General features: G+C 38.9%; 1 protein-coding gene and 1 pseudogene across 2 annotated transcripts in view; one reads left to right on the top strand and one right to left on the bottom strand.

Annotated features, from left to right (window-relative positions):
- The window catches only part of KCNMB4 (potassium calcium-activated channel subfamily M regulatory beta subunit 4), a gene marked incomplete at its 5' end in the record, with an annotated part of 69,457 nt that overhangs the window by 39,732 nt on the left and 8,285 nt on the right, over window positions 1-21,440 (bottom strand). Inside the window, one exon of the mRNA XM_079715199.1 lies at window positions 375-502. Coding sequence (XP_079571325.1) covers window positions 375-502 — 128 coding nt within the window. The remainder of the gene's footprint in view (window positions 1-374; window positions 503-21,440) is intronic.
- Window positions 18,027-18,704, top strand: LOC307059960 (hypoxanthine-guanine phosphoribosyltransferase-like; annotated as a pseudogene). Its single transcript has one exon. The product of its transcript is annotated as a hypoxanthine-guanine phosphoribosyltransferase-like (transcript).

Genomic DNA, 21,440 nt, shown 5'->3' with positions numbered 1-21,440 from the left:
AGGAAAAAGAAAGATAAGATTTGATGTAGCCCAAAATGCTGATAAATCTGCACATTGTTCAGTTTGTGTGCATTAATCTATAATTCTCAGGGAACATTCCTAGTATACAATGTTCTTACCTAAAGGCACTTTCTTAGCGTATCCAGAGGGTAAACTCTATGATACAGGTTCTCTCTTTTTTTTGGCTGGCAGATTCTTTACATGCCGCCCAACCTGTAGAATAAGAAGGGGCTTCCCTAACTACATGCTAGAAAGAGTTGAGACTATCTCCACGTTGTATATTTTGCCAAATGAGCCCACTCTATGATTTACTAATATAATAAACTACAGAGGCTACAAACAACTTTAATATGCACATGTAAATATTGGCTTACCTTTGAAATTGATTAAAATAGCAAGTAAATGGCTGGGAACCAATCTCATCTTTCCAGTACTGTTGCCAATTCATGACACTTTCCAAGTTCTTCTGATTTTCTCTCTTACAGGGAGGGATATAGGAGCACTAACAAGACAGAACACAGAAAGTAAACCTATTATTCTATAGAATATTGAAATATAGTCCTTTTTAATAGACAGATGGCATTATGCTGATGGTAAATCTAATTCTGACCTACTTAATTTTTAATTTAACCAAATTGAAATTCCGAAACTATATTTCAAGTTTTGAATTTGGCACAATTACAGAAAGTATTCCGATAACAAAAGTACAGCCAAAAATAACTTTCAGTCAGTACAGTATAAAGATACTTTATAAACAATTAGTTACAATTTATTAGTGAATTTAAAGCGTAATATACTCTGTCTTTGAGGGCCTGCCAATCAACAAAGGGAGGTAACACAAAACTTAATTTTTATCCCCAATCTCTAATAGACCTTGATATTTTCTTCTTCCATTTTTAACTAACAAATCAAGCACATAGCTCTCCACAGATACTGCTCTCAACTGCCGAAACTCCAGTTCTCTTTTCTTATATTTTCTTGGACAACAAAATCAACAGAAAAGTTCCTCTCAAGTATATGATCAATGCATTTTGCTAACTGATGCCTTTTTCTAGCCATGCCTCTGACAAAGTAGTTCTCTCAGAAGGGACTTTATTACTCTAGCAATACAGACTCAGCAGAATTAGAAAATTGCTCTTAACCTTAGATGTTAAAATTAACCCTTAGCATTCTAATCCATTTTCTCCATTTCAGTCTTTCATCATGATGATGATCAAGATGAAGATGATGTCAGCTTACAGTTGTTGAGTGTTTTATGCAAGACACTGTAATAAGTGCTTAACAGGCCTGACTTCCTGTACTTCCTACAACAATCCTCTACTGATGCCTATCCTACAGATGAGGAAACTGAGATTTCTGTCAGCTCTACAGCTGGAACTAGAGTCTGGTGATTCATCACATTTTACTCTCAGATGTTTTTACAAAGGTGCTCAGTATTAAGAAGCAGGGAAAAATCCATTAGCTCTAGAGTATAATTTGAGTTGCATTATTTTAGAGCATATAATTTGTCAATGCCTTATCACTATTTTCTAGTAAAATACAAACTTTTTGTACGATGTATAAAGCTCTCCATGAGGTCCCTGCCCTGTCCTCGTCCTCACTTGAGCCTGGGATGCAGACGTACAGAAGCACTTGCTCCCAAATCTGCCACATGGAATCACACAGTATCGTACTTGTCTGTTTTATGTCAGCCTCTCCAATTTGTTGGCAAGTTAGGACAAGGGTTATTTTTTTCTCTTCTGTCTTTAAACTTAGAACTATACCTGATAACAGTGAAGTTTCAAAAATGTTGGTAAAATTAATTAATAATAACACACTTAGATACATCTTATTCAAGATGGTGAAGCTATTTTCACAGTGGTTAAACCTTTTAAAAATATATATAAACATTTTAAATTTTGGTAAATTTGTTTATTTTTGTTATATGTAACAAATTCACAACATATTATGCAAATATCATCTCAATGCTTGAATCACTGCACATTTATCTTCTGCATATATAGTTTCACTTCTACTAATAACAATAGTATAAAGCTAAAAAGTTCTGTGAAATTATGAATTCTGAGTTCTTCAAAGCAATAGTTGGGCTTAGAAACAATGGAGACCGTTAGATAGGGCTCCAGTCCTATTATTTGTTACATGTTTAGACTGAGTAAATCACTTTCTTTTTCTGGATTTCATTTTTTCTAATCTGTTAAATCTCCAAAATAATTTCGATCTCTACATCTCTATGATTCTCTTCTTGGAGATACAAGCAAGAAAGGACCCAGCAGAAGGCAGGACTACAAACACCGTTGCAGTGTTTTTCCTGAAAGAGATCCTGCCCACTGGGGAGATGGCTGGGAAGCTTGATGAAGCCACCATTCCAGCCAGCAAGAAGGACAAGTGTGGCAGGTCTTTACTTGGGGACCTGTATTTTGCATTAGGAAAATGTTCATAAGGGGCCTCTGATTTTCCTATTGTTTATTTCCTATAATGTGCTGGACATTTCCTTTCCTTCTGTTAAAAATTCTTTTTCTGGGGCTTCCCTGGTGGTGCAGTGGTTGAAAATCTGCCTGCTAATGCAGGGGACACGGGTTCGAGCCCTGGTCTGGGAGGATTCCACATGCCACGGAGCAACTAGGCCCATGAGCCACAACTACTGAGCCTGCGTGTCTGGAGCCTGTGCTCCGCAACAAGAGAGCTTGCGATAGTGAGAGGCCCGCACACCGCGATGAAGAGTGGCCCCCGCTTGCCACAACTGGAGAAAGCCCTCGCACAGAAACGAAGACCCAGCACAGCCCAAAATAAATAAATTAATTAATTAATTTAAAAAAATTATTTTTCTATATCATGGTCAACTAGTTTGTAAAGTGAGAGTAGGCACCAAATGACTGTGCTCTTTGTAGAAAGGAGAAATTTCTAGATTTGGAGGCAGAAGCCGTGAGATATGAAACCCAAAAAATTCATCAGAGCTATTTTTGCAATGGGCATACTCAACACAAGAGGTATACTAGACATTTTAGGGAATAACAACGAATAACCAAATGTAATTAAAGCAGGTTTTACAATTTTGCAAGTTAACTCAGCCTGAATTCTTTACTATTCAGTTTTGGTGGGGGTGGAAGGAAGAAATGGATTTAAAAGAAACGTCTCTACTGAACGACACTCTATGATCTGACCAGGAGACTCCCACCTATGTGTTTCTGAAAAAGTCAAACAAAAACTTTCACTGAGTGTGTAAAATTTTGTATTAGGTATGTTGTGATTTTATGTGGGATAAAAGAAATGTTTCCTGCCTTTAGGAAACTTTGAGCTGGTATGGATGGATTTTTGGAAGCACAGTACTCTTTCACGTTGGGGAAAATAACCTGTGATCAAAATTCAAGTATTTTTTCCATGGACTGCATTCTTTCCAAAGAGTATCATAGATTAAATAATGAGCTTACAATACTCCAGCAACTTCTAAAGCTCACATCGTTTTGAAAGGAAAATTGTTAAAAGGCTAAACTTTAGGCTCTTAAAAATCATTACTGTTTATTTTGTTATACCATGATTGTCCGTTTAGTCGGTCTTTAAAATTGCTATGAAGCCTAACTCAGATCCTCCCTAGATTCCTTCTCAATTTTACTTAGTGGATCAGTGTAGATTGTTAGAATTTTAAAATAAGCTATAAATGAAAATTCAAAGCAGTGTTCTCGAAAAAAGAATTCGAAAATCAGTCATAGAAACCTTCCTTTCTAAGTTGTTCAAGTCTGATGGTTTTCCATGCACCAAAATGCTCCTTCATGAATCTCTCTCCTTTGGGGGAGGGGCACAAATAACAATGTATGTCATATCATCACATCATCATCATCATTACTATCATCACTTGGCTAACATTTATTCACTATATGTCAAGCGTCTCATTAATCCAAATCTCATTTAATTCAAATGAGCAAATATTATAATCACCCCCTTTTTACAGATGAGGAAACTGAGGGACAGAGGGGTTTAAGAAATTTTCCTTCGGTTACAATGGCAAATGGAATGGCTGGGATTCCAACTTCAGAGGATTCTTAAAACACTACACCACACTACCTCCCTTTAGGGCATCCCAGTTTTCTCTCTTTGGAGCCCCCTGGTTTGGAGGTAAGGGAGGTGTCCCGACTTCTGCACCCCTCTCTTGGAGAAATAGTATAACGTTTCTTTGGGAATGGAATTGGTGTAGTTTTCCTGAGGACTGGTGGGCTGAGGCCATCTGTTGCAGCCCTTTGTTTTTCCAATATACTCCCAGAGAAATGCACTGTTAAGTCCTTGCTTGTTCCCTTCTGTCTCAATTTGGCTTCAGGGTTGGTTTTTGGTGCCACAGATTTAATTTCACTTAGGTGAATTTACAGACACAATGTGTTTGGTCATGGAGGACAATGAGCATTCCCTTGGCGAAACTTTTTCATACAGTTCTGACCTTTCTTTTTTTTCATTTGCAAAGGCAGCATTTCCCAACTTCTAATATCATTATCGCCCAAATAACCTTCACTAGAGCCTGTGTCATTTGCTGCCTAAACTTGCATGAAATCACTTTCTTTAAAAAGTCAGGAGAAAAAGAAGCATGTGAAAAAATATGTTTAGTGCCTACCTTTTAGAAAGAAAATTTGACTTTTGCATTCATGAAGGAAGTTGAGGGGATCCAGTGGGCTATTCTGAGTATATTAACATAAAGACTTCCAGTGAGTTTATTAAAGGAAAAACTATCATCACTTGATGTGAAATATTTGATTACATATGTATTATCACTTATTTTCCATTATCTCATTTTAGGGTTTATCAAGATTTGTAACAGTATTCTTTTTCAGCCTACCACAATGAATTTACATTTTAATAGAACACTACTTGAGTGGGTTCTTTGTGATGTGTCTTGAGGACTGCATTTCAATCATGTGGGCAGAGTAGGCAAAATTCACTTTCTTCCTTTACTGAGTCATTTTAAAAAACCATTGCACAAGACACGTGGCCTATTTAAACACTGGGGGCCAGATTCTATGATAGGCATTACCTAAGAAAGAGAAATGAAGAAACTTTTTGGTTCCAGTTTCTTTCTTGACTTGACTTGGTTAGGGAGGGTAGTATTGAAAGATATAATACTGGAATGGGTTTAGTGGATTCGATACTTTCCAAAGTAAATTATTGGTTAGAAAATGAATTCTTTTCTTTCTTTTTTTTTTTTTTTGGACCAGCATTGGCCCTGTAATTAACTAGATAATTGGTTCCACTTATAGAAAATGAATTCTTAAAACATTATATACTGGAACACAGGATTGATTATATTTTATACCATAATCCTCCATTTTCTGAAATCCTGTAAGACATCTCTGTGTCAGCTATGATTTATAATATTAGTGACATTTCTGACAATATAAACATATAATCAGAAAAGCACTAAAAAAAGAAAAAGAAAAAAGGGGAGTTCCCTGGTGGTCTAGTGGTTAGGATTTGGCAATTTCACTGCCAGGGCCCGGGTTTAATCCCTGGTTGGGGAACTAAGATCCTGCAAGCCGCACAGCCAAAAAGAAAGAAAAAGAAAAAAAGAAAAGCACTGTGGAATAAAAAGTATAACTGAATCATTTATAAACCACACACTATTTCACATGCCTCATGACTTCATTAATTGTGTGCAAACATGCATGCACGCACACACACACATGCATTCCTTATGAATGTAGGTTAATTGAACAAACACGAAATTATATGTCGGCTAAAAAATTCTAGGGCAGTTGGTTCCAGAATGTACACCCATATCTGAAAGCTAAATGGAAATACTCTTATGGAAGAATTTGAAGGTCAAATACATGGCTTAGAAAATGTGAAAAGTAAGGCTAACTAAGAATAGGAGATGCTAAATTAGCTCTTCAGAGAGCAGGCTGGGCAGGTACAGAGAGGTGCCCAGCCTAAAACAGTGTTCATCAAAGTATGGTCCACAGACCACTGACTGTGTCAAAAAGACCCACCCTCCTGAGACTGATTCAGTAGGACTAGGAACCTGCATTTATTTATTTATGGCTATGTTGGCTCTCCGTTGCTGCACGTGGGCTTTCTCTAGTTGTGGCGAGCAGGGGCTACTCTTCGTTGAGGTTCACGGGCTTCTCATTGCAGTGGCTTCTCTTGTTGCAGGGCATGGGCTCTAGGCGCACGGGCTTCAGTAGTTGTGGCACGTGGGCTCAGTAGTTGTGGCTCATGGGCTCTAGAGAGCAGGCTCAGTAGTTGTGGCACACAGGCTTAGCTGCTCCGCAGCACGTGGGATCTTCCCGGACCAGGGCTTGAACCCATGTCCCCTGCACTGGCAGGCGGATTCTTAACCACTGCGCCACCAGGGAAGCCCCAATAAAGCATTCTCGATTGCTGAGTACAGGATACAAAGATTAGATGTTACTCCCGACCCCTCTTCTTCCTCCCCTCCCAGGAGCATGTAGCGCAGTAATAGTAGCATATGCACAAAGTGCTTTGTGATTGCAAAAGAGGAAGCAAACATTTTGGCTTCGGGAGGGTAGGGGTGGAATAAGAGAAGGCTTCACAAAACAGGTGTCATGATTGTGTCTTTAAGGCTGAACAGGACTTTGCTTCTCAGAGAATGGGTTGGGAAGGTGACAGTCCAAGAATAAATGGAATGTGATGGATGTTCCAGAAAGACTGAATCATCTAATGTGCTTGAAGGAGAGGGGCATGGGAGATGGCATTGGAAAATGCCCAAATTATCTGAACTACTACTCATGAAGAATTGTTCCTCTGTCCTTGCATGCTCCTGTGAAAAGCTGCTCAATGCCTCCAGCAGAGTATTCCCACCCACCCCCAATGCTCCTTTAGTTAGAATGTATTACTATGTGTTGGTATTACATCTGCACTTTTGTAATGTAACATTATTCATTTAACTTCTGGATTCAAGTACACTGCTAAAGATGGTGATATTATTAAAACTGAGAAAAGTTTGGAACAACATTCCACTTTCAAGAGAAAGTAGTTCATTCAGCTCTAGAGTTGGAAAATAAAAATACAGTGTCTTTGCCAAAAATAGAGGTCTAATCTAAATAGAAGTCAGACCAAAACTAGAAGTTTTAATCTGGAAGAAGCTCAATAGTTATTAAGCATGGCAGTACATGTAAAAATTTGTTCAATGGCTTATGATGAAAATTTAAAATCCTTGAGGAGATGGCCAATCCTCTTACAACCACACAGAACACAGAAATGAAACAAAACATCTTAAATGCTCATGCATGCCTTCAGATAGGCTCATAATGTGTGTATATGTGTATATATATATTTTTTTAATGAAATATTACAACATCATTTCTGCATGAATGAAACCAGCAAGCCCTGTCCATAGTCCCTAGAACCAGGATTGATAGATGGGGGTGATGAAAAATTGATGTTTCCTATTTGTGGCAGAATGTATTTTCCAAAGATGGCTGCACCAATATCCATCCTACTTTACATGCTCTTACAATGTGACATTGACACTCCTCTATTCAGGGGTGTGGGTTTCCCTTCCCTAGAACATGGATGAGCCTGTGATTACAGAGAATGTGATGCTATGTGACTTCTAAGGCTAAATCAGAAAAGAGGACATAGCTTCTGCTTGAATCTCTCTCTTGGGAATGCGTGCCCTTGGAATTCTGACACTATGCTGTAAGGAAGCCCAAAGTAGCCAATGCAGAGAGATCACATGGAAAGGCCTGTGTGGAGAGGAACCAAGGCCCCCCCAGTCAACAGCCAACATCAACTCTCTGATATGAGAGTAAATGAGCCTTCAGATGATTCTAGCCTCCAGCCTTTGAGTATTCTACAAGGACCTCAGACATCATAGGGCAGAGATAAACTGTCCCCATTGTGCCCTGTCTGTATTTATGACCCGCAGAATTTGTGAGCATAATAAAAATGATTTCATCCATCAATGATAATTTTTGACAGTAACTAAGAGATCATAGGACCCCAGGACTAAAAATGTGGAAAACCTTTAAGGTTCTCCTTGATCTACATACCGGAAAAAACCTGAGGTTTGATGAAGTGGAGTCCAATGAGTCACCATGATATAAGACAGGACTCCTTCCCCAGTCCCCAGAGCTAAAGCTCCTTGAATGAAGGCAAGGCTGCTTATCCTTGAAAAAGACCTGTGGCAGCACCTAAAGTAATGCCTATTAAAAATCTTTTCCTGGGGCTTCCCTGGTGGCGCAGTGGTTGAGAGTCTGCCTGCCGATGCAGGGGACACGGGTTCGTGCCCCGGTCCGGGAGGATCCCACGTGCCGCGGAGCGGCTGTGCCCGTGAGCTATGGCCATTGAGCCTGTGCGTCCGGAGCCTGTGCTCCGCAACGGGAGAGGCCACAGCAGTGAGAGGCCCGCATACCGCAAAAAAAAAAACAAAAAACAAAACCTTCTCCTACCCTTTCCCAAGAGAACATGCAAACATTTACAAGAGTAGCTGTGCAGTGGGGAAAGGGCAGCCATTTAGAGTATTATTAGACACTGCCTCTGTGCTAACCCTAATCCCTGGGGACACTAAGTATGACTGTGCTCAGAATGTGAGCTCGTGGGGTCAGGGGAAAACGGAGTTTTGACCTAAGTTGATGCCACAATGGGTCCAGTGGGGCTTCCCTGGTGGCGCAGTGGTTAAGAATCCGCCCACCAATGCAGGCGACACGGGTTCAAGCCCTGGTCCAGGAAGATCCCACATGCTGCGGAGCAACTAAGCCTGTGTGCCACAACTACTGAGCCTGCGCTCTAGAGCCCACGAGCCACAACTACTGAGCCTGTGTGCCACAACTACTGAAGCCCACGCGTCTAGAGCCCATGCTCCGCAACAAGAGAAGCCACCGCAGTGAGAAGCCCGCGCACCGCAACGAAGAGTAGCTCCCGCCCGCTGCAACTAGTGAAAGCCCACACGCAGCAATGAAGTCCCAACGCAGCCAAAAATAAATAAATAAATAAAATAAATTTAAAAAAAAAGAGGGTCCAGTGAGTCCATGAACTCTCCTGTGGTTGATATTCTAAATGTACAGATGCAGTACACATGCTTGGTCTGGTCGTATACTGGTTGTAATTTCTACCTTGACTTCCTTTACCCATGGAGATAAGGCTATTATGGTGGATGACTGAAACTACCTCCTTCCTCCTCAAATAGTAAACCACTACTGCATCCCTAGGGAAGTCACAGAGATTACAGGAGTGGGGATTCCTACCACATTAATGTTTAACTTGCCTATTTGGCTCTTGAAGAAGACTTACAAGTCTTGGAGAATGACTGTATTGTTAATAGAATCAGTGGTAACTCTACCTTCAGTTGCTGTTTCAGATACAGTCTCTTTATTGGAGCAATGAAACTTACTTCCAGAGCCTCTTCTATGGTGACTGATCTGACAAATGCTATCTTCTCCATCCTTGACAGAAAGCACCAGAGAGAGTTTGCTTTTATCTGGCAGAGACGGTGTAGACTACTGTCTTACTCAGGTCTACCTCAACTCTCTCTGGACGTCATGCTCTAGTGTGCAGGGACCTTGACCCGTCGCCCTCTCACAAAACATCATACTGTCTGTACATTGATGAGATCATGCTGATCAGAAATCAGGGAGTACAAACTGCCCTAGGTTCCTTGGTAAAGTACAGGTGTGCCAGAAGGTGGGAAATGCAGCGGCCTGTTATTTCAGTGATGCTTCTGGGGGTCTCGTGGCACAGGGAATTTCTGGATATCCCCTTCAAAGTGAAAGACAGATTGCTGTACCTTTCATTCCTTAAAACTGAAAAAGAGGCACAATGCTTGATGGATCCTTTATACTTTGGAGGAAACATTTACCCACATTTGGGATTGCTCCTCTGACCCCTTACTGAGTAACCCATTTACCTGCCAGCTTTCAGTGGCAGCCAGAGCAGGAGAACCCCCTCCAGGCACTCCAGGCTACAGAAAGCTCTCTTGACTGACTTCTGTGGCCCAGGGCCTCCAATGGTATCCAAGGGGTCTGTGCCAGATTGGAGGGATAGATGGAGCCTGTAGAGAGCTCTGATAGCATAAATCAAACTCATGCTTTCTTTGACAAATCACTATCCTCCTTTTGAGAAACCCTTGGTTTGTTACTGAACTCCTGAACATGGGACACCCAGTCAGCATGTTATCCATTGTATACTGGGCTATTTGACCCACTGAGACATATAGGTGGGGTTTTCAGGGCTAAAGCAGGTCCTGCAGGCAAATAAGATTCACAAGAAAATGGCTCGCATTCCCAACGCACCTTCTCTTTTGTACTGTGGCTTTCCCCAACTTGTCCTAATGTGCAGTTGTTAACGTGGGCTTGTTTTTCTCATACCAAGACATACATACCTCCAGGAGTACTCTGCCGTGTGCTAGGGAGTACCTGAAGCCTATGACCAGTTTCGATGGATGAAAAAATTTGAGCTCAGTTTGAGCATAACTTTGAGCAGAACTCCTGATTGTTTATTTCTCTTGAAAGGCATGATGTTGGAGGTACAGACCTACACTGATTTATGGGCACTACATTACAAATAATAAATTGCACTTTGAGTAAACAGATTAGAGTATGTTAAAGCCTCAGAAACAGAACTCTGAACAATACATAAGATCCAAAAGGTATACTTCCCATGCACCCTTTCTCAGGAAGCTACTTGAGGATGTACTCCACCAAAGCAAAGGTATAAAGAGGAAGGCATGGGGTCAAGGAAACAGAGTACCTAACAGAGGAGAGACAGAGCAGGCTTAAGGTGCAACCAGTTCAATTTGGGGCAGTAGCCTGAAGGAGTTCAGAAAAGTTATGCCTGGAAAGTTTTGTTGTTTTTTTTTTCGCGTTACACGGGCCTGTCACTGTTGTGGCCTCTCCCGTTGCGGAGCACAGGCTCTGAACGCGCAGGCTCAGCGGCCATGGCTCACGGGCCCAGCCGCTCCGCGGCATGCAGGATCCTCCCCGACCAGGGCACGAACCCACGTCCCCTGCATCGGCAGGCAGACTCTCAACCACTGCGCCACCAGGGAAGCCCTGGAAAGTTTTTTTAAGAGAAAAAAGTAGAATGAAACAGTTACAAATAATGAATAAGTATATGAAAAACAGTGCAAAGGAGTTTTACAATTCTGTGGGAGAATTTTGTTAAAGTAAGAGAAAGGTATACAAGGAAGTAAGAAAATATTATAAGGGGATGATTATCAGCTCAAAGAACATAAAAAGTTGCAATAGGGCTTCCCTGGTGGCGCAGTGGTTGAGAGTCCGCCTGCCGATGCAGGGGACACGGGTTCGTGCCCCGGTCTGGGAAGATCCCACATGCCGCGGAGCGGCTAGGCCCGTGAGCCACGGCCGCTGAGCCTGCGCATCCGGAGTCTGTGCTCCGCAGCGGGAGAGGCCACAGCAGTGGGAGGACCGCGTGCCGCAAAAAAAAAAAAAAAAAAAGTTGCAATAAAAACGAACAATACATAGTTAAAATAAGTTAAGCCCTCATTGCTAATTTAGCCAAAAATTATGATTTTTAAAGGATGAAGGGAGGAAAAATGAGATGGTGTAAGAAAGCTAAATCCTCAGATTCAATCATAGGCAGGCAATTGTGTCTAAAAAATATATATCAAACTGACACAGCAGTGTAAAGCAACTATACTCCAATAAAAACAAACAAAAAACAAAAAAATAAAATATATACATCACAGAGCTTACTGTTTAGAAACTTGGAGGTAAATACTAGGAAAAACAGAAAGCAAAAATAGTTAAATACGGTTGTTTCTGGATGCCAAAAGGGATTGGGACAGAGGACTCCCAATAGTGGTTCAATTGAGAACTTTCTCCATTTCCTCTATGGTAATTCGTCTTTTTTTTTTTTTTTTAAATCACTATTAGATTGTTTTAGTTTGGAAGTTTGTATTATCCTAGAGAATTACCATATCATCCTATGGTTTCAAATTTACTGGCATTGTATTTGATCAAAGTATTCACTTGAACTTATTTTAACTTTTCCTATATTTACAGTTATTCTCTCATTCTTGTTTCTAATTTTGTGTTTTTGGAGAGCATTTCTTTGGTAACTAAACTTGCTGAGTATTCATATCTGAACTTATCTTTCTGAAAAAGAATTCTGCATTCCCTGAACATGCTCAATAAATCTCCAATGGGAATTTATTTAAAAAAAATTTTTGCCGTGCTGCTCAGCTTGTGGGATCTCAATCTCAGCTCACTGACCAGGGATTGAACCGGGGCCATGGCAGCGAAAGTCCAGAATCCTAACCACTAGGCCACCAGGGAACTCCCTCCAATGGAAATTTTGAAGCTCTGCAAAATTTTAACGCCATAAATTTGTGTTGTTAATTTTCCACCTAGCGGCTCTGCAAAATCAAATAAGTATCTTTTGAAAAACACTGAAGGGCAACGTGCTTGACATCAACCAGAAGAAAACAGACATTCAGTACCTCACATGGGCATGGGAGAAAGAAAGCTCAGTGGATGGAGGAGGTGGATGTCACCTCGGAACTAAGCAGTAAGTGCATGCACATGCTCACACACACACACACACACACACACCCGCCCCCAGTACTGTGTAAAGCCCTCCGACAACTACACAGAAAGTAAGCTCCAACCCAGCAGGAATTTCTTTTACCACTGCATCCCCAGAACCTAGAATAGTGTGCCTGCCACATGCAGGTCCTCCATAAACATCTGTTGAATTAATGATTCTACAGATATTTTAAAATAATGCAACCTGTAGACGATTTGTACAAGTAGATATTTTCCTACTAGCTATGAAGATTAAGGAATGGAGAGTTGGAAATATTGAGATACCAGAAACTAAGCTGTTGTCTCCATATTACAAAGTTTGTGACAAAGTCCCTAAACTCTTTCCTTGTCCATTGAAATTTTCCCTACTTGATGCCTCAGTAATTATTTAAAAATGCAAATGCCAAGGTTTATTTATTCCACAAGTATTAATCAATTATACCTTCTTGGATCACATTTATCCATATATTATCTATAACCTGTATTATCAATAATCCTCAGTCTGTGAAGAAACTGAGGATCAAGAGGTTGAGTGATTGGGCGCTTACCTGGTGGCGCAGTGGTTGGGAATCTGCCTGCCAATGCAGGGGATACGGGTTCGAGCCCTGGTCCAGGAAGATCCCACATGCTGCAGAGCAACTAAGCCCATGCGCCACAACTACTGAGCCTGCGTGCCACAACTGCTGAAGCCCGTGCGCCTAGAGTCCGTGCTCCATAACAAGAGAAGCCACCGCGATGAGAAGCCCACGCACTGCAACAAAGAGTAGCCCCTGCTCGCTGCAACTAGAGAAAGCCCGCTCGCAGCAACGAAGACCCAATGCAGTCAAAAATAAAATAAATAAATTTAAAAAAAAAAGAAAAAGAAAATTGAGGGATTGTTTAAGAAAAAAGACTGAGTGATTGGCCCAAAGGTGCGCACCTAGATTCAGGTGTAGGTACCTCGATTTCAACACTGCAGCCTTTCCCACTCTACCAGGCAGCTTCTAAAGGTCTGCTATGTGTGCAGCTCTGCCCTGAACACAATTAGTGAAACCTAAGGTGGTCCCTGGAACACAAACCGTAGAAGAGGCTTTCCATTCCTTCAGTACTGTGGCAACGTAAACTGGTATGGGTGAGGCAGGTATAAAAGTACAACACACTGTGGTTTTCTCAAGTCGGTAGCTTCATCTAGATCCTCTCAGCTGTATTCTCTAGTCGTGCCCTGTGTGCTCCACAGAGCATTTATTTTAAAGTAACATTTCTGGGATTTCTCTCATTACAGAAATAACGTTTTACCAGCTATCTGGGCATCCCTTAGGTCCAGTCAAATTGACACAGAAAATTAACCATCACACCTAGTCTTATACAGAAGAGATGATCATTTATTGCTAAGACAGCTTCACATAATGTTTTGAATTATTGCTCTACCATGGTGCAAATATTCTCCCAAATTTGTCATTTTTCTTTCAATTTTAATGTTTTTTAAAAAATATACATTAAGGGCTTCCCTGGTGGCGCAGTGGTTGAGAGTCCACCTGCCGATGCAGGGGACACGGGTTCGTGCCCCGGCCCGGGAAGATCCCACATGCCGTGGAGTGGCTGGGCCCGTGAGCCATGGCCGCTGAGTCTGCGCGTCCGGAGCCTGTGCTCCACAATGGGAGAGGCCACAACAGTGACAGGCCGGCGTACCGCAAAAAAAAAAAAAAAAAAAAAATATATATATATATATATATATACACACATATATGTTAAGTTTTTTCTTACTATGTCATTAAATAAATGAGTGTATTCTTTTATGATTTTTGCTCTTGTTAGCCTTAGAAAGGCTTTGCCCACTGCCCAAATTATATAAATATTCATCTATATTTTTAGTACTTTCATAGTTTATTTTTTTACATTAAAAATGTAGTCCAGGGGCTTCCCTGGTGGTGCAGTGGTTGAGAGTCCGCCTGCCGATGCAGGGGACACAGGTTCGTGCCCCGGTCCAGGAGGATCCCACATGCCGCGGAGTGGCTGGGCCCGTGAGCCATGGCCGCTGAGCCTGCGCATCCGGCTCCTGTGCCCCGCAACGGGAGAGGCCACAACAGTGAGAGGCCCGCGTACCGCAAAAAAAAAAAAAAAAAAATGTAGTCCATCAAAATTATAATTTTCTTTTAACTAAATATTTTCTAAATAATTTTTGAGTATTTTGCAAATAAATTTTATTTGGAAAATTAATATTTTAAAGTACATATTTTTCCAAATAGTAGGGAAGTTTTAACCTCTTTACAAGTTATTTGAAATGCCAAATTTGCAAAGTAAATCTCCCATCAACATTATTTTTTGGTAAGAGCTTTACTGAAATATAACTGACATGCCATTCAGTTCACCCCTTTAAAGTGTATAATTCAATGTTTTTAAGTGGATTCACAGAGGTGTACCACTGCCACAATCAATTTTAGAATGTTTTTGTCACCCCAAGAAAACACCATATATGTACCCTTTAGCTATCATTCCCAATCATCCTATAGATTTCCCTACTCTAGACATTTCATGTAAATGGAATTGTATAATATGTGATCTTCTGTGGCTGACTTCTCACACTTGGCATTTTTTCAATCATGTTGTAGCATGTATCAACACTTCATTCTTTCTTATAGCCAAATAAAATTCCTTGCATGGATATAGCACATTTTATTTGTCCATTTGTCAGTTGATGGACGTTTGATTTATTTCCACATTTTGGCTATTATAAATAATGCTACCACAAATAGTTATGTACAAGTTTTTGTGTGGACATGTGTTTTCATTTCTTTCGGGTATATACCTAGGAATGGAGTTGCTGGGTCATATGTAATTCTGTTTAACTTTTTGAGGAACAGTCAACTGTTTTCCAAAGCAGCTGCAAATCTGTTACATTCTTACCAACAATGTATGAGGATTCTAATTTCTCCACACCCTCACCAAAACTTGTTATTGTCTTTTACTTTTTAATAGTCTTTAGTGGGTTGAAAGTGGTATCTTATTGTGGTTTTGATTTGCATTTCCCTACTGACTAACGATGTTGAACATATTTTTATGTGCTTGTTGGCCACTTGTATACCTTCTTTGGAAAAATATCTGTTCCCAACTTTTGCCTATTTATAAATTGGGTTATTTGTCTTTTTGTTATTGTTATTATTGAGTTGTAAGGTTCTTTATATATCCTGGATATTCAACCCTTATCAGATGTGCAAATATTTCCTCTCATTCTGTGTTTGTCTTTTCACTTTCTTGATGGTATTGTTTTTTGGTTTTTTGGTTTTTTGGCGGTACGCGGGCCTCTCACTGTTGTGGCCTCTCCCGTTGCGGAGCACAGGCTTCGGATGCGCAGGCTCAGCGGCCATGGCTCATGGGCCCAGCCACTCCGCGGCATATGGGATCCTCCCGGACCGGGGCACGAACCTGTGTCCCCTGCATCGGCAGGCGGACTCTCAACCACTGTGCCACGAGGGAAGCCCCTTGATGGTATTCTTCAAAGCACAAATATTTTAAAATTTTGATTATGTCCAATTACCTATTTTTCCTTTGCTTGTGCTTTTTGTCTCATGTTAAGAAACTGTGCCTAATTCAAAGGCATAAAGATGTACACCTATGCTCTCTTCTAAGAGCTTTATAGTTTTAGCTCTTATATTTAGGTCTCTCATCAATTTGAATTAATTTTTGTATATGGTGTGAAGTAGAAGTCCAACTTCACTCCTTTGCATGTGTATAAACAGTTGTTCCAGCACCATTGGTTAAAAAGACTTTTTTTCCTGTTGAATGCTCTTGACACCCATAGATTCCATAGATTTGGAATCTATTCCTTATGCCAGTACCACACAGTCTTGATTACTATAGCTTTCTAGTAAGTTTTAAAATTGGAAAGTGTGAGTCTTCCAATTTTGTTCTCCTTTTTCAAGATTGTTTTGGTTATCCTGGGTCCCTTGTACTTTCATCTGAATTTCAGGATTAGCTGGTCAATTTCTGACAAAGAAAATCCAGCTGAGTTTTTGATAGGAATTGTAATGAATCTATAGATCAATTTGGGGAGTGTTGCCATCATTACAATATTCAGTCTTCCAATCTATGAACAAAGGAGATCTTTATTTAGTTTTTCTTTAATTTCTTTCAATAGTGTTTTGTAGTTTTCAGGGTACAAGTCTTACATTCTTTTGTTAAATTTGTCAAATGTATTCCTAGGTATTTGATTATTTTGATGCTACTGTAAATAGAATTGTGTTCTTAATTTTACTTTTGGATTGTTCATTGCTAGTGTACAAAAATATAATTGATTTTTGTATATTGACTTTGTATCCTGCAATCTTGCTGAATTTACTAGGTCCAGTAGCTTTTTTTTTTTTTTTTTTAGGGGATTCTCCAGGAGTTTCTATATACAAGATCATGTGATTTGTGAATAGAGATACTTTTATTTCTTCCTTTCCAATCTGGCTGTCTTTTGTTTCTTTTTCTTGCCTAGTTGATCTGACTAAAACCTACAGTACAATGTCGAACACGAGTGGCAGGAGCGGACATCCTTGTCTTGTTCCTGATCTTAGGGGGAAAACTTTCAGTCTCTCATCATTAAGTATGGTATTGGTTGTGGGTTTTTCATAGTTTCCCTTTATCAGGTCGACGAAGTTCCCTTCTACACCTAGTTTGTTGATTTTTTAAGTCAAGGAAGGATTTTGTCAAATGTTTTTCCTGCATATACATGCGTGTGATTTTTGTCATTTATTCTATTAATATGTTGTATTATATTGATTTTATTATGTTTAACCAACCTTGCATTCCTAAAATAAATCCCACTTGACCATGGTGCAAAGTCATAAACTCTTCTGCCAAAAAAAGAAGAGGAGGTAATACATCCCAGCTCATTCTGTTATTATGATACCAAAAGCAGACAAAGATATCACAAGAAAACTACACAACAATATACCTTATGAATATAGATGCAAAAATCTTCAACAAAATGCTAGCAAACTAAATCTTGGAACATATAAAAAGGATTATATATCATGACCAAGCTGGAGGAATTGGGAATGCGTAGTAATGTGCATGAGATTTCTTTTGGGAGGAATGGAAATATTCTGGAATTAGCAATGATGGTTGCACAACTTTGTGAATACACCAAAAACCTGTACACATTAAAAGGGCAAATATTACAATATTTGAAATATATATATATATATATATTTTAAAGGAAGCTGCCTGCCTTTTATTTTTCTCTTTCACTCTTCTCACTGCCTAAAAGGCAGACGTGATGAAGTTAGGAAAACCATGTTAAGGGACGGTAGAGCAACAAGACAGTAAGAAACTGGGTGTTTGAATGACCTTCCAGGTCAGAATGGCACAGCCCCACAGACTGCTTACAAGCTCATACATTTGCAAAAGAAAAAAACCTAGTAGTTCCTTTGTTTAGGTTACTGTTATGAGGTTCCTATTAAAGTAGCCCACACTTTGCTGTACAGCAGAAACTAACACAACATTGTAAATCAACTATACTCCAATAAAAATTAATTTAAAAAAATAGCAGACTGCCGTCAGCCCGCGCCAGCCAGCTCCGTTATGGTGACTCGCAGCCCCAGCGTTGTGATTAGTGATGATGCACCAGGTTATGACCTAGATTTATGTTGTAGACCTAATCATTATGCTGAGGATTTGGAAAAGGTGTTTATTCCTCATGGACTAATTATGGATAGGACCGAACAGCTGGCTCAAGATGTGATGAAGGAGATGGAAGGCTATCACATCGTGGCCCTCTGTGTGCTCAAGGGGGGGCTCTAAATTCTTTGCTGACCTGCTGGATTACATCAAAGCACTGAAACTGAAATAGTGATAGATCTATACCTATGACTGTAGATTTTATCAGACTGAAGAGCTACTCTAATGACCAGTCAACAGGTGACATAAAAGTAATTGGTGGAGATGAGATGATCTCTCAACCTTAACTGGAAAGAATGTCATGACAGTTGAAAATATAATTGACACTAAACAATGCAAACCTTGCTTTCCTTGGTCAAGCAGCATAATCCAAAGATGGTCAAGTTTGCAAGCTTGCTGGTGAAAAGGATCCCTCGAGGTGTTGGATATAGAACAGATTTTGTTAGACTTGAAATTCCAGACAAGTTTGTTGTAGGATATGCCCTTGACTATAATGAATACTTCAGGGATTTGACTCATGTTTGTGTCATTAGCAAAACTGGAAAAGCAAAATACAAAGCTGAAGATGAGAGTTCAAGTTGAGTTTGGAAACATCTGGAGTCCCACTGAATTCACCAGGAAAATTATCAAATGTTCTAGTTCTGTGGCCAGCTGCTTAGTAGAGCTTATTGAATGTATCTTCTAAGAATTTTATCCGTTTTGTACTTTAGAAAAGTCAGTTGCTGCACTCCCAAACTCTTTATTTGCACTATGAACCTACAGACTATCAGTTCCCTTTGGGTGGATTGTTTGACTTGTGAATGAAAAATCTCTTAAACCACAGCACTATTGAATGAAAATTTGAAATTGTATCTGTAAGAAGCATTTAAAGAGAAGAATAATTAGCTTTTTAATTGGTATTTTAATTTTTATATATTCAGGAAAGAACAGAAGTGATTGAATATTGTTAATTATACCACTGTGTGTTTAGAAAAGTAAGAAGCAGTCAGTTTCATATCAGTGGCAGTATTTAGAGGTATCATTATGTCAGATAAGCCATATGTCCTGGAATTATTTTAGTAGGTTTCAGTAGTATTAACTGTATTTTCCCACTTGTTCATATTATTTCTGGTGAAATTCTGTCAACAGTTCCTTTTAAATACAGGTCAGTAAGTTCTAAAAACCTACCACTTTTTGAAGTCTTCAATGTAAAAATCCTTAAAATAAAGGCTGTCTCTTTAAAAGAAAAATAAATAAAGTACCGCATCCAATATCCTAATAAATTCAATTAGATTGTTTCTACTTTTTCACTACTACAAACAATTCTGCAATGAAAATCCTCACATATACTTCCTTGAATACGTGTTATAGTTTTATTAGGGTAAACTCCTTTAAGTGAAATTGTTGTCACTTCACTTGATTGTCACAGTGGTTGTCAGGTATGCACAACTTCAGTTACACATACTATTGATATGTTTGATTATTTTTCTGAGTGGTTGAACCAATTTTCCAGCAATCAGTAGGATTTAACATTTTCTCAAAACCTCACCAACACCTGGTCTTATGAAACATTAAGTTTTGCCAATCTGATGGGTGTGAAACGGTATTCCATTATTGTTGTCATTTGAATTTCCCTGAGATTATTGGAATACAGCATTGTTTCACATTTATTGACCATTTGAGTTTTTTCATGAATTGACTGTACATAACCTTCACTGATTTTCCCATTATGTCATATGTCATTTTCTTAATGATTTGTAGACATTTTCATAAAGGCTGGACAGTCCTTTGTTGATTACTTGTTTTACTATTATCTTCTACTAGTCTGTGGCTTACATTTTTACTTTGTTTACAATAATTTTAGTCATATGGAAATTATCATTTTAACATGTTCAAATGTATCAATCTTTTCCTTTTATTTGTTATTTAAGCCTTATTTGAGAAAATATTTCTTAGGCTTATGTCATAAAGATATTTTCCTATTCCAACTGTTGAAAGTTTTATAGTTTTCTTTTCACATTTAGGTTTTATTCCACTTGGAATTTTTTGTTATGGGTGTGAAGTATGTATCACATTTTATTTCTTTTTTACGTAGAGCTAATTGCTCAAGCACCATTTATTCATAAGGTCACTCTTTCCCTGATGAATTTCCCACATCTTCTATTTTCTCAGTAAAATTTAATCATTTCTAGCTTAATTTCACTGCGGATATAATCTTTATTATTTCACTGCTATGAAATTTGTTAAGGCTTTCTTTATGGCCCAGAATGTGATCAGTTTGGGGAAATGTTATACAGGCACTTGAAATGATGTGCACTCTGCTGCTACCGGATATACTATTTTATATATGTCAGTTGGGTCAGTTGTTAAACATGTTATTCAAATCTGCTGGATGTGTATTGATATTGCTTTTGTCTGATTGTTTCTCAGTTACAAACAGAGGTGTGTTAAAAATCTCTCATCATGATAGACTTGTATATTTCTCCCTTGAGATATTTCTACATATTTATGCTTTAATTTTTTTGTTTTTATTATTTCAAGGTTATATTTTTAGGTACTTCCCAATAGAGAATTGTTATATTTTGTTGAATTAACTTTTATAATTATAAAATGTCCCTTTTTATCTCTAGTAACATTTTTTTGCTTCAAAGTCTACTGTATTTCATATAATACAAGTACTCTAGCTTTTCTTTCTTCATTTTTTTGGGGGTTCATGTTGGTATGTTTTCCAGTCTATGATCTCTACCTTTTAATTGGAAGAGTTAGTCCATTTATATTTAATATAATTATAAATTTGGGTTTAAATCTACTATCTTTTCTAAAAAAAATTTATTCTACCTGTCTACATTCTTTTTACTCTCTTTTATTGCATTTTTTAAAATGGCTTGCTTTCTATTATTTCATTTTCCCCACTTATTAGCTTGGTAGTTATATACTTTTTTACTGTATAAATTCTTGAATTCAACACAGAACCACTAAATAAGAAATTAGGGTGAAATTTCTGATTCAGTGGGTCTAGGAAGGGACTTGAGAATGTGCATTTCTAACAAGTTCACAGATGATGCTGATGCTTCTCATCCACTGCTCACACTTTGAGAACCACTGGTTTGGAGGAAGAAATTGACTAGATATAAGCAGATTAGTAAAGAGATACTATAATAATCAAAGCAAATGATAATATCTTTGACCAGGATAGTGGCAGTGAAAATTGAAAAAGTATTAATACCAGAGAATAATGATACCATTGATAGAAACAAAAGATTCCAGAATAGAAGCTGGTGTTAGAGAGATAAAGATGATTTTCTTTTGTCATTTTTCTCCTTGTAACAGAGGAAACAG

Source organism: Hyperoodon ampullatus (assembly GCF_949752795.1).
Source record: "Hyperoodon ampullatus genome assembly, chromosome: 11".
Taxonomy (NCBI): domain Eukaryota; kingdom Metazoa; phylum Chordata; class Mammalia; order Artiodactyla; family Ziphiidae; genus Hyperoodon; species Hyperoodon ampullatus.
This window is presented reverse-complemented; position numbering and strand designations above follow the sequence as displayed.